At 39.0% G+C, this 14,640-nt stretch overlaps 1 protein-coding gene across 2 annotated transcripts in view; it reads right to left on the bottom strand.

Annotated features, from left to right (window-relative positions):
- Window positions 1–14,069, bottom strand: part of IL7 (interleukin 7) — a 57,638-nt gene extending 43,569 nt beyond the window's left edge. For both annotated transcript variants that reach the window (XM_057735839.1, XM_057735841.1), the window contains exons 1-2: window positions 13,217–14,069; window positions 6,933–7,066 (exon numbers count right to left, since the gene is read on the bottom strand). In XM_057735839.1, the coding sequence (XP_057591822.1) occupies window positions 6,933–7,066; window positions 13,217–13,226 (144 nt within the window). In that variant the 5' untranslated portion in view covers window positions 13,227–14,069. The remainder of the gene's footprint in view (window positions 1–6,932; window positions 7,067–13,216) is intronic.
- Window positions 14,070–14,640: the final 571 nt, after the last annotated feature.

The following is a 14,640-nucleotide window of genomic DNA, read 5'->3' as shown; positions in this document are numbered from 1 at the left end:
AACCTGATTCAATATTGGAAAATCAATTAATTTAATCCACCATGTCAACAGAGTTTTTTTTTTTTATCACATGATCTTATCATTTGATGAAGAAAAAGCATTTGACAAAATCTAACACCCACTCTTGAAAATAACCTCTCAACAAACTAGTAAAAAGAGGGAACTTCCTCACCTTGATAAAGACTATGCAAATAAAACCACAGCTAATGTCTCACTTAATGATGAAGAACTCAAAGTTTTCCCACTAAGATCAAGTAGAAAGCAAGGATGTCCCCTCACACCACTTCTTTTCAAAACTGTACTGGAAGCCCTTGCTAATGCAGTAAGCCCTTGTTAATGCAATATGGCAAAGAAATAAAAGCTATACAGATTGGGGAAAAGGCATAAAGCCGGAAAAGGCAAAACAATGGAGATAATGGAGATCAGTGGTTGCCAGAGGCTGAGGGAAGTGGAAAGATGAATAGGCAGAGCATAAATGACTTTTAGAGAAGTGAAAATACCATATATGATTTTACAGTGATGGATATGTCTTTATACTTTCTCCAAATCCATAAAATGTACAAGGCAAGAGTGAACTCTAAGGGAGACTGTGGACTTTGGGTGATTATGATGAGTCAATGTAGGTGCATCCTTCATAAAAAATGTACTTCATAAAAAAATGAGTGATGTTGATAATACGGGAGGCTATGAATATGTGGGAGCATGGGGTACATAAGAAATATGTACCTTCCTCTCAATTTTATTGCAAGCCTAAAACTCCTCTAAAAAGTTGTCTTTAAAAAGAAATCAAGAGAAAAAAAAAGTCATGTGTTCTATGAAGACTTGACTAACGTCTCTCCTTAAAAAGGGAGATGGCAGCTCCCACTTTGGTTCCTACATTGTAGATTCTATTTTATAGATGTGACTACCTAAAATAAAATCTGCATATCAAAAAAGATAAAAAGTAAATGATGAGCTGGAAAATGTTTTCAACAAATATGACAGTCATAAAGTTATCATACTTAATATATAATGAGCGCCTACCAAATGATGAGAATATCAATAAAAGCAAATAGGAAGATGGCAAAGGATCTTGAGGGCTATAAGGGAGAAGATATCCTTAAGCTGGTCTCCGCTCTGTCCACTGTCATTGCTTTTGTCCATGCCACTGACTTGGCCATGCTTACAGGTGTGTGGAGTTATGCGGTATAATTATTGCACAGAGGCATGGTATCACCAAAGTTTTGCACTGCATTTAATTCGAAAGCTTTTTATATGCAGTTTATTGTATGTCAATTATATCTCAATAAAACTCCTTTTAAAAGAAAAAATAAATTCTAAAGTTTTTTAACAAGAATCCCTCAAAAACGTAGAATAAATATAAATTAACTTAATATAAGTGATGAAGACCTATAAAAGCCAAAACAATGTTAAAAAAGAACAAAGTTGGAAGACTCACACTTCCAATTTTAAAACTAACTACTGAGCTACTCTGTGGTACTGTCATAAGGATGGGCATAAGAAAATGGAATGGAATTGAAAAATCTAAAAATATACCCATTCATTCTGGTACAAATGATTTTCAATAAAGGTGCCAAGACAATTCAATAGGGGAAAATAGTCTTTTCACCAAAAGATGCAAGAACAGCTAGAAAAGAACGAAGTTAGACCCCTATCTCATATCATGTACAGAAATTAACTAAAAATAGATCAAAGACCTAAATATGAACTAAAACTATAAAACTCTTAGAAAAAATGTAAGTGTAAATCTTTGTGACCTTGGATTAGCCATTAATTTCTGCATATGATACCAAAAGCATTACCAAAAAAAGAAAGAATAAAAAAACTGGACTTCATCAGGGTCAACTTTTGTGCTTTAAAGGACACCATAAAGAAAGTGAAAAGAAACCCAGAGTACAAGAAAAATATTTGCAAATTGCACATCTGATAAAGATCTAGTATCCAAAATATATGAAAAACTCTCACAACCAAACAATAAAAAGACAACCCGATTTAAAAGTGAGCAAAGTATCTGAAAATACAAATTCTTTCAAAGAAGATACATAAACGGCCAACAAGAATGGTCAATATTGAAAAGATGCTTGACATCATTAATCATCAGGGAAATGTAAATCAAAGGAACAGTGGGATACTACTTCACACCCACTAGAATGACTAGAGTAAAAATGTCAGACAAGTTTTGGTGAGGATATGGGGGAATTGCAATGTTCATACACTGCTGGTGTGAGTGTAAAATGGTTCAGTCACTTTGGAAATAGTTTGGCATTTCCTCAAAAGTTAAACATAGAGTTACCATATGAACCAGCAATTCCACTTGTAGGTGTATATCAAAGAGTATTCCACAAAAAAAACATGTACAACCAACATTTGAAGAAGCATTACTTGTAATAACTAAAGAGTGAAAACAACTTATCCATTCAACTGATGAATGGATAAACAGAAATGTGGTATATCCATTCCATAGATTATTGATGTATAAGAAGAAATGAAGTACTGATTCACGTTATAATATGGGTGAATCTTGAAAACATTACGCTAAGTGAAGGAAGTCCAATGCAAAAGACTCCATATTGTATGACTCCATTTGTATGACTCGTCCAGAAAAGGCAGATCCATAGGAACAGAAAGTAGACCAGTAGCTACCAGGGTCTGGTGATAAGGAATAGAAAGCGATTGCTAATGGTTTCATCACTCTTTGAGGGGATGAAAATGTTCTGGAAGTAGATAATGGGGATGATTACACAACTTGTGAATATACTTAAAGCCACTAAACTGTATACTTGAAAGAGTACACTGAATTTTATCTCGCTGCAAAATAAAGAAAAATATAAATGATGAATACATGTTAAAAAAATGTAAATCAAACCAAAAGGTTATTTTTCCATTGCCCTGGCAGATATTATCAAAAATAAAAATACTCATTACTAACAAAAATGATGATCTCATATATTCCTGTAAGAACTGTAAATTGATGGATCCTGTCTGGAAAATAATTTGGTAATACGTATGAAGAAGCTTAAAGTGCTGATTCTATTTAACTTAGTCATCCCATTTCTAGGAATATGAATTCCTTATTTAGTAGACCATATAGAAAAGGACTTTTGTTATTTACTCTGAACCTTCCATTCCCTCTGAGCTAGGCAGAAAGATGAGTCTCACCCTCACCCTGGGCCCTATTCGGACTCTATGTAACAGTTCCTATCATTTCTATTTTCTTACCTGTACAACTCAATTCCACCTTATTGATCTGCTCTGGTTAATTTTAACAGTATTCAAAACACCTGTTCAGCTCCCCATCACCTTTCCCTACAATTCAACCAGTCCAGTCACCATCTTGGTGTTCCTGATATGCTTCTTTCATTATGTTACCATCATAACTCTCTATCATGTGTTTTCCCTCAAAGAAAAAAAAAAAAAGAAAAAAACCAAGGCTATTACCTGCTTTGCCTCATAAAAATGAGGGCCTTTTCTGGAACCAGATTGCTTGGGTTTGAATCCCAGCTTTGCCACTTGCCAGCTATGTGATCCAGATCTCAGTTTCCTCATTACATGGAGGTATAAGAATTATATAACTATTACATGGGAAGTGGTCAGAGCAGTGCTGGCACATAGTTAACTCTGAATTTGTGCTAGGTATTATTATTATTATAATCATCTCACAGAGATACTATGAAGCTCAAATAAAATAATGTGTATGAAACTGTTTTGTAATGCACTGCTAGTATTATTTCGTATTATAGTGACATGCCTATACTCCATAAATTACAGAAGAACAAGGACGCTCTTATTTTCTAATGCCTCACTTTGCACATGGTAAATGCTCAAAATTTGCATTGTAATTCAATGTTACTTTTATGATCAAATCACTATTGTCTTTTGGTTGTCTAAATACCACCCCATCAAGACCACTCACGATCTTGTTATGACATGTACCCACTTGTGTCTTCCACTATATCAGCGGTCTTTTAAAGTGGAGTCCACAATGAACAATCCACCGCAAGTATGGGAGGAAAATTTTCAGGAACTCTATTGACATTCCTTCCTCATCTTTTGTAAATTTTCATTATTTGTATATATCACTACTAATGTGTGCAAAATTACTATGAAAATGCTATAACATGTAAATAAATGCTAAATGTATATAGGAAGTGCAGGCCTGAGATAGTTTTACTAAAGGGTTTACTGTCTAAAGGCCTGGACATCAGCACCCTATCCCGCAATATGGTTTCTCTCCTGGTGTTGAGCTGATCTCTGCAACTCCTCCTAGAACACAGTTTATATCTCTTTGTTTCCAAATCTGACTCACAACCTGTCTGCTTGAAATGAGCGTGGCAGCCACTCCTTTTCAAGCTGCAACTTGTATCCTTCACACCAAAACTTAACCATCACCAAACGTAAGCCTCTTAAAATATGGGTCTATATCTGGTCCACCATCGCATCTACCCCCACACCCTCACCACCCCACCACACAAAAGGGTTTTCCATAACGAGCACCTAACAGGCTCCACATCAGTGTTTGCTGACTGAATAAACTGACACAGAGACTGCTATTGGGAGGCAGGAGAGTGTGCTGGTTAATAGCAGAGGATCAGATCTTGGCTCTGCCACTGAACTGGGTGGCCCTGAGCCTCAGATTTTTCCTTTTTGAAATAAAGGTGATAAGAGTAAGTAACGAGGGAAAGACACAATCTTAACTCAAAAAAATTGAGTAGCATAATTTAATGCAAAAAATGCCCCTCCAATTCATGAAATATAAAATGGGGCAATTACCATGTAGTGTGCACTTTTTTTTGTCAATGGACAAAATCAGCAGTTCTCTGTGGTAGTGTTCACTATATAACATCTTGAGTTTCCCATATCCCTCCAAGAGGTGTAACATCGAATTTCCCAAGATGTCATGCCACTTCAGTATGAGTATGTGGAGACGACAGCAGCACGCAAGAAGGGGAAAGGTTAGACAACTTCTCTCATCTTATGAACATTTGAGAGGGTTTTCTTTTGCCATTTGGGGTTTCAAGTACTGATTACTGTTAAATCAAGACATCCCATTATATTAACACAGCTCTTAAACTGTAAAAAAATTAATTTTGGTAGATGACTTATTTGTCTATGTTAAAAATCCCAAAGAATCAACAACAATAACAACAACACCTCCTGGAACTAAAAAGCAGTTATAGCAAGGTTTCAGGATACAAGGTTAATATACAGAAGTCAATTGCTCTCCTATACACCTGCAATGAATAATTGGAATTTGAAATTCAAAACACAACACCATTTACAAAAGTACCCAAAATATGAAATACTGTACTTAGGTATAAATCTAACAAAACATGAACAAGATTGATACTAGGAAAAGTGCAAAATTCTGATGAAGGAAATTTAAAAAATTAAATAAAAAGGATATTCCATGATCATAGATAGTAAGATTCAATATGGTTAAGATGTCAGGTAAGATGTGAGTTCAGACACCTCACCAAAGAAGATAGATAGAGGGTAATAGTATATGAAAAGATGTTCAACACCATATGACATTAGGGAATTGCTTATTAAAACTACAATGAGGTACCACAACACAACTATTAGAATGGCTAGAACTTAAAATACTGACAACACCAAATGCTGGCAAGGACGTGAGGCATCAGAAGCTCTCATTCATTGCTGGTGAGAATGCAAAATGATACAGTCACTTCGGAAGACAGTATGGCAGTTTAATACAAAGCTAAACATAGTCTTACCATGTGATCCAGCAATCATTCTCCTAGGAATTTATCCAAATGAGTTGAAAATGTATGTCCACACAAAACCCTGCACACGAATGTTTATAGAAGCTTTATTCATAATTGCCAAAAATTAGAAGCAACCAAGACATATCCTTCAATCAGTGAATGGAGAAACAAACTGTAGTATATCCATTCAATGGAATTTTATTCAACAATAAAAAGAAATGAGCCCTCAAGCCACAAAAGTCATGGAAGAACCTTAAAAACACATTGCTAAGTGAAAGAATCCAGTCTAAAAAAGCTACATACTGCATGACTCCAACTACATGACATTCTAGAAAGGCTAACCACAGAGACCATAAACAGATCAGTGGTTGCCATGGGTTCAAGGGGAGGGAGGGAGGGATGAATCAGTGGAGCACAGGAAATTTTTAAGGGCAGTGAAACTATTCTGTATTATACTGTAATGGTGGATACACGACATCATGCAGTTGTCAAAACCCGTAGAGCTCTGCAAAAAGTAAACCCTAATGTCAACTATGGAGTTTAGTTAATATCAATGCATCAATATTGGTTCATCAATTGTAACTAATGTACCACACAAATGCAAAATGTTAATAATAAGGGAAATTGTGCAGAGGGAGAGTGCATATACTGGAATTCTCTACTTTCTCCTCAACTTTTCTGTAAACCCAAAACTACTCTAAAGAATGATATCTATTATTAAAAAAAATTCCATAGTAAGTAAAAAAATAACAGCAAGTTTTATATATAAACACATATGTATAAAAATACACATGTATATGCATGTACACATTTTCAGATAAAATAAAATATACATCTCTTCTCATGATAATTTTTAAATATTAGATTCTGTTATTTTCCTTCTCCTAATAGAATAGATGCTTTTACAGTGCGAAGTGAGGAAATGCCGAGAGTCATGCTAAATTATGCTCCCAAAGATTTTGGTAGTGAAGGGAACCAGAATTGAGGAGGACAGCTATGGGAGTCTGAGGTCTAGGAAAGAATTCTTTTTAAAGGATATAATGATACCAACTCTAAAGAAATATTGTTAGTAGCCCATTCGCTTTTATTCTTTAGTTATTTCACTTTCTTTCAAGGAATATAAATAAATACTAGAATATCAAGCTGCATATCAACAGTATATATCAAATTTTCCCAGTAAGTTAAAATGTGAGAACAAACACATACCAAGTCATCGATGTTGACCATTAGAACATTCTGATATGCTCCGCCGTCTTTACCTTCAATATCACAGTCAGATGATGCTACTGGCAACAGAACAAGGATCAGGGGAGGAATTCCAAAAATATACCTAAAAGAAACTAAATTCAACAGTAAGTAAGAATAAGCTAAATGTCATGTCATATTACATCATTTGATGGTGGTGTTTCAATTGGCCTGATCACTTATTTCTAATAATTTTAAAACTGGATCTTGGTTTTGCATAGTGTAGGAAGAACTCTAAAATCCAATATTATATAACAACCAAAGAAGGCCAATATCTTAGAGTTTGTTTCTTTCAGTTTGTATTCAGCTATAACTCTTAGGGAAAGTGCAGAAAAGGTGTGATGACAGCAACGTTTCTTTGCTTCACTGACAGGAAAACAGATGAACTACAGGTTAAAAATTATAAATTTTTTGAAATTTCATGATCTATGGCATGTGATTGTGCATTTACGTAAAACTTGATGGTTGTTCAAGTGTCCAGCTGCTTCCTGGAGGCAACATTGCAGGAAGTTTATCTCTGCAGTAGTGCACTGTGATTATATTCTTTCTTTTTAATGATGCACCTTAAAAGTCTTACTCTTCCAGAACTGTGACAAAGTTGACATTTATATTATGTGACTCCTTATCTTTTCAGTATCTTCAGTTTCTAAATGCCCAGAGACCCACATTCTCTTCAAACACAGCCCTGTTTAGCTTCTTGACATGTTAGGGAAACCCAATAAGTAAATTCATACCCTGTTAATTAATGATTTATATCTACTTTTAAATGTCTTCTCAATTAGGGGCAATTGTTCACCAAAAGGAATGAAATTATAAATGGTGTCACTGGGGGCAGCAGGAATACACTGATAGAAAGCCAGCGATTCCCTGAGGCATTAAAATCGGGTTGCATAGGGTCTTATTTTATTTCTTAATAAGCCTGCCAGAGTGTCTTGTTTGCATCTTTCTATAAACTCTTGAGTATTGTTGACAGTATATTTCCTGTGATTTTCCCTAGTGAACTTTAACTGTTCTTGTTGAGTGCAAGACCATTTCACATGTATGCCTTCCCTCGATTAAGATTAGACAATACTCCTTGAAACCCAAGGAACTAATATGCTGACAACAACCTAGACTGTCAAATATATCATAAATTTCCCAATAACATTCTCATCTATTACATCATTATCTGTCATATAAAAATTAGTAGCTCTCCCCAATAAGTTATGTGCTGTTAGTGATCCATATTTTTACAGTAGAGAATGTAGGCCAGGTAGCAGATAGGGGAACAAACGTGAGTCCTAGTCTCCATATGTTACGGACACTTAACAAGGTAAGAGAAACAAAGTGAGACCTGGAATCTATTCATAGCTCTCCCACTAAGTTTCTATAGGCATGATGAGCAAGAATTCACTTAGGAGATAAACAATGATGATGACACTAGTTACCTTTAATTGAGTACCTGTCATGTACCAAGCACTGTTCAGTGTCTTATACTTACTATCTCTAAGGATGTAAAGGGTCTTACTGGTTGGTTAATCTTTTTTAAATTAATTAATTAATTAATTTTTTATTTATTGGTTGTATTGGGTCTTCATTGCTGCGTGCGGGCTTTCTGTAGTTGCGGACAGTGGGAGCTACTCTTCATTGCAGTGCATGGGCTTCTCAGTGTGGTGGCTTCTCTTGTTGCGGAGCGCGGGCTCTAGGTGTGTGGTCCTCAGTAGTTCTGGCACTCAGGCAGTAGTTGTGGCTCCCAGCTCTAGAGCACAGGCTCAGTAGTTGTGGCACACGGGCTTAGTTGCTCCACGGCATGTGGGATCATCCCAGACCAGGGCTTGAACCCATGGCCCCTGCATTGGCAAGCGGATTCTTAACCACTGCGCCACCAGGGAAGCCCAGTTAATCTTTTTATAAGACATAAATAGTAGGTGCCAGGTCTGGATTCTAACTTGACCTGGTTGATTCACCAGGATTTGATCAGAAATGCCTGATCAAATGTTATTTTTTGATAGCATGTCATCACTTGGTCTTCTGAATGAAAACCACTTCCATGTACTATTATATAGCTCTGCCTCTCTTTCTTCTACCACTGTTCCTTCATCCTGAAGATTCTCAAACAATGATCGATTGCTAATTATTTACTGAGTCCTAACTTTGTAATCAGATTTGTATAGATTGCATAGAGCCAAGCTTTTTATTTTCTCTGTCATCTTACAGATGTCCGGCAGGAATACTTTGGGAGGAGTATAGGATATGGAAAATTTAGACAGCATATAACATGAAATGAGCTTTGAAGGAAATGTAACAAAATAAATATTGGAATGAAAAAGAGACATTCTTACTATCATATGCAAATGTTATTTCAAAGGTCCAAGTTTTACGTTTTAATAAAGGAGGTGGTTTGGTTTTATTTTCTCTGAGCACTAGCTGTTGTGCCCTCTTCACTCCACATTTCAGTGATTAGTGCTCCCCAAATTCACATCGACCCACTTATTCATTGGATGGAATTTTATCAATGCTTTCAAATGATGGCTTAGTGGAAAATTAGTACACAGTCTTTTTTGTGTACTATAACTAGTTTCTTGATTCTAAAACAGTATTTGCCTTATCTGTAAAGCATGTCTTTGGTAGCCATCTTTGTTGTTAAATAGGTTAGCTCCAGATAGACTAGGGCAATGCAAAGTGCAGAGGGAGATGTGAGGGTTTTGTCTTGGTATGGCAGTGAGTTGTGTGACTGACTGAAGGACTAAATGATCTCTTAATGTCCCTTTCAACTCTCAAGCACCTTAATTCTAAAAATCTACCTAGCCATCTAAATACAATAACTCTTTAGATTTGAAATTGCCTGAGGAACAATGTTGCAAACACACCCAGGGCTTCAACTTCACAGAGGTTCCCAACTTTCTCATTAATGACTTGTAGTTTGGTCTGCAAGTGACATCTTTTCTCCTCATCACATACAGCAGGGGTCCCCAACCCCCCTGGCCACGGACCACTACTGGTCCATGGCCTGTTAGGAACTGGGCCGCACAGCAGGTGATGAGCGGCAGGCAAGCGAGTGAAGCTTCATCTGTATTTACAGCCGTTCCCCATCACTCACATTACCACCTGAGCTCTGCCTCCTGTTAGCATTATGGTGAGTTGTATAATTATTTCATTATATATTACAATGTAATAATAATAGAAATAAAGTGCACAATAAATGTAACGCACTTGAATCATCCTGAAACCATCCCCTCCCCCCACCTCGGTTCGTGAAAAAATTGTCTTCCACGAAACCAGTCACTGGTGCCAAAAAGGCTGGGGACCGCTGACATAGAGAGTAACATATTAATATTGCCTAGTTTGAACCTGTTTTTGACGTGGTCACAATAAGAAAGGACTCTACTTTTATTTTTGTTTTGTTTTAGATTATACATAGATACCCATTCCTCCCCCCCCCACCCGCCTTGAACTCTCCCTTAGATTACAAAAAAGATAAACTATAAAGAATAATGTAAGGCAAGCTTGGGCTTGTGGAATTTTCTTTAGATTTCCTGAAGGGATTGAAACTGGAGAATTTGTTTTCAGTAGGGAGTTTGGTTAAGCCAGAATGATGGCTGTCTAAAAAATTCTTGTTGGTTTTTAAATTAAGCCAAATAATACATTCAATCCTCAGATGCTTAAGTTATGGGGTCAAAGTGAACATAAATTAGTTTCTACAGTCCTTCAAATCCAATCTTTCATTAGTGTTTAAGACCAATCAGTGTTTATTGATTGTCTATTATAGACATTACACAGAGCTATTTTCACTGGGAGTTTAAAAAAATGGTCAAAAGACATTCGGGATGGAATGAAAGACACATCTGAAAATATATGACTCAGCTTCAATATGAACACTTGGCATAAGTGAGTGAATAAAGAAAAAATTAATAGACACTAGGAAATAACCATACATTATATGAAAATCATCTTTTTAAGGTTACAAAAATGAATGTGATTATACTCACATAAAGAATTCTAATATATTCCACAAACATATTAAGACTGGATTATGAATTCTATCCACAAGTCCCACGATAAACAACAGTTAAAGATATGTCTGAAGCCATCCTATAATACTGCATGCAATACTTCATTTAATCCCATAACCTTTCATGAGGTAAGTACTACCAGTCACTAACATTTCTGCAGATGGAGAATCTGGGGCCCAAGCCTTTTCCCTATATAAAATGTGTCTTGTAAGAGGCACAATTGAAATCCAATTTTTCCAGGTTGCTGAGTCTAGAAACTAAGTTTTTAGCCACTGAGGTACACTGCTTCCTACAAAAATAATTGCCTGTATATAGCCAAGAGAAATGTACAAAAGCCATCTTGCTCCACATGAACCTCACTACGGCACTTCCTTGGCTGAGCTCTGAAACACTGCATCACATACTTCTATTTCAGAAAAAAAAAGACACTGATTATTTGCTCTTATTACATTAGATTATGTGTCAGAGGTGAAGCCAGAAAAAAATCTCACATCATGTGTGTGAAATCAACATGTAAGTTGGTCCTACAAAATAACCTTTTCCATTTTTGTTTAAGGTATTTCAACATTGATGTGGTACCCTGTGTAATTCTCCTTTATACTTGTTCAGGCTTTCAAATCTTTCTCAGTTCTCTGTTTTTATTACTATTCCATTTTTGGGTCCTCAGATATGATTAAATTATCTAAACTAGATAGCACAATTGAGGACCACATAGTATGTCCTCAACTACTTCAACTTCCCAAAGAAGTGGCAAAGTAAAAGGATGAAAAGTAACCCTATCCTTAAGCCTCTAGTGAAATCTATTGGAACAAAATCATTATCAAATCACTCATAATTATTATTATTAGGAGTTGAGAATGCTAATATTTTGATTGCTGATAACTTATGATACATGATTAGAATAGATATACTTCAGGAAATAGAGGCTCCTTGTTAATAACGGCCACCTTAGCTTCCTTTTCTTGTTTTACCTCTCCACCCTAGATCAGAGGTGATGGAAGGATTGGAACTGGGAGCCGTTCAGATAGAAGCAATTGCAGGAGATCCATGGGCATTGTAAAGAAAATAGGGATATACCTAATTTCCAATTCTGTATTAAACTTCCTGAGGACACCCATTACAAATCTTCTGTATGCTAAACCCGCTCCCCCCGCCCCCTTTGTTACTGCTCAAGTACTTCTTGGTTTTGTCAATTTCTGATGCTCTAATACCTCTGAGTGGGGAAAGGGCTCTTTTGATCTAACGGTGCAGCCAGGAAAGGGCACAGACCAGGCATCAAACACAAGAACAATCTGCTCCCTATTCTGGCACCCTCCCCCACCCGTCTCCTTTTGCTTGAGTAAGTATTTACTGTAAAACAGTAAAATTTCCCTCGGCAGCTCCTCTCGACTCACATCTCTTTTCCCCCTTTTTTCTTCCAGTCAACTGTTGGACCCTTTACATTGGCCATACGGCTGCCAACGGAATCCAGCTCGCCTCGACTCTGCCCTTGTCCATTTTAAGGCAGTATTCCGCACAGATAAAATATATCAGATCTCAGCAAGGGTCTGGAATTTATAATTATGCCTGTTAATCCTGCCTCCGTCAAGGAGCACCCATCTAGGGGAAAAAAAAAAAAAAACCAAAACCCGAAACTGGCCTTTCTCAGTGCCAGCCCGAGCACTTGGGTTCCCAGCAAAAGACACACAGTACAGCCCCAGTCGGAAACTCCCAGCCTCAAAAAAGGGGGAAAACGGGGTTTTCCAGAGACCTGTCCCCTTGGGGTTTAAAAGCGTGCCCCGTGGGAGCTTCGCTTTCACTTCTCTAAGGAGTTGGAGCTGCAAAAGCCCCGATCCTCGCCGATCCTGGGGCGCCTGTGAGTACCGTGGCGCGGCCAGGAGCCCGGGGAGGGTGGGCTGGGCGCCGGGGTGACAGCGGGCAGCTGGCGAGGGGACACTGACGGAGAGCACTGGGACCTGGGCGCGGGCTGCCACCGCTGAGCGGCGCAGAGGCTGCAGCGCTCGGTCTCGGGACAGAGAGTAGGCGCCTGGGACTGCTTCTCCCACGCAGCCTGCCAGGTGCAAGTGGCGACGGGCCAGGGTACTCGGGTGCGGCTGCCGGCTGCCCCGGGGCATAGCCAGGGCTCTCCGCAGGTCCAAAGTGCAAGGCCGGGCTGTTCCCGGACGCGCCTGGGCTCGGGGCCCCGCAGCGCGTCCCAGAGTCCCCGGGCGTGCCGGGCGCGCGAATCTGTGCGCCCGGGAGAGGAGCGCTTACCATGGAACATGGTCTGCGGGAGGCGGGCGTGGTCATGATGACCGCAACTGCAGCAGGAGCAGGCTCTCACCGCCCATAGTCACTCCCAGGACCCTGGTCTTCCGCGGAGTTGCCGAGAGTCCGTGCCGGGTAGGGCGTCTCTGCTGCTGGTTCCTCCTACCCACGCCGCGCCTGCTGTTTCATCCATCCCAAGGGGGGCGGCACACACCACGGCCCGACTCTGCGCTTTGCCTTTCCCATAACTTCCGTAGGATCAGCCGGCAGTGTACTTTCAGTTTCTACTTTGCGCTTGGTCTGCAGGTTCGATCTCTGAGTTAATCACTGGGGCGCCTTCAGCGCTTCCCCCTTCTCCTGGTCACCTGCCTCCTCCCTTAGCGCTTCCTATGCACCTGGACCAGGACCAGAGGAGGGCGCGGATTCCTAAAGCACCGCAGGAGGAATGAGGTGGCTTTTTGAATCGGGGAGATTCGAGGCAAAAGACTTTCCAGACCCTCCAACCTCCTTGGCAAAGTTAGGCGACTAGGATCTAAAAGCATCGGTTGCTAATGTGTCCACAGAAGCCACATGTGTAAGGCGAAATTTGGGCTATTGTAAGTGGACGCCAGGGAGGAGGCGTCGCAGCTCTTGCCGCGGATGTGGTGGTGGACGATGGCAAGTCGTCTTGTAAAAAAAAAAAAAAACGGAAGTGAAGAATGATTAAGAGGGCCACGGGCCACGCCCTCAGGCTCTCTAACCTCTTCTAGTCTCTTTCCTGTCTGTCTTTTGTACATGCACCTGCCCAGGTAAAACCTCAAAGAAAAATAACCCGGTGGGTCTCTCTAATCTGGTAAGTGCTATGTTTGGACCTGAAAAATCAAAGCCCAAATTAGTTAGAGAAAGTGGAGACTGACAATAGCTGGTAACAGTGACTCCCTCGTGTGTATTTATCTGCATTGGCTAGTAAATCAAATTATCCATCTTTGACTGTGTTACAGAAGAGTTAATTTTTTTCCTAGGTCTGAATTATTTAGGTAATTTTCTGTTTTGGTTTGGTTTCTGATATTCTGCAGAAACCCTGCTTAAATGAAGGTGGATAATGTAAAATAATAACAGTGATAATAATATTATGGCTATCATTTATCTAGCTTTTGCTCTGTATTCGTATTGTGCTAAGCTTTTTAAGTATGTCATCTCAAGCCAAATCTTCTATGTGGTAGACTATGTTGTTATCTGTACTTCACAGATGTGGGAACTGAGACTTAAGTATCTGCCAGAATCCACTCCGCTGATTAGTATCAGAGATGGCACGCAAAGCTGCTGTACACCAGCTCTAGAGGTCACACTTGGAATCCCTGTGTTGGAAGCCCTGTGAACAATATAGACATTGATGCCAGGAGAAAGAGTGTCACGTATCGTGTGAATGTGTCTTTGCCCCACCTCCGGAA

This window comes from Hippopotamus amphibius, chromosome 5 (genome assembly GCF_030028045.1).
Source record: "Hippopotamus amphibius kiboko isolate mHipAmp2 chromosome 5, mHipAmp2.hap2, whole genome shotgun sequence".
NCBI lineage: Eukaryota > Metazoa > Chordata > Mammalia > Artiodactyla > Hippopotamidae > Hippopotamus > Hippopotamus amphibius.
This window is presented reverse-complemented; position numbering and strand designations above follow the sequence as displayed.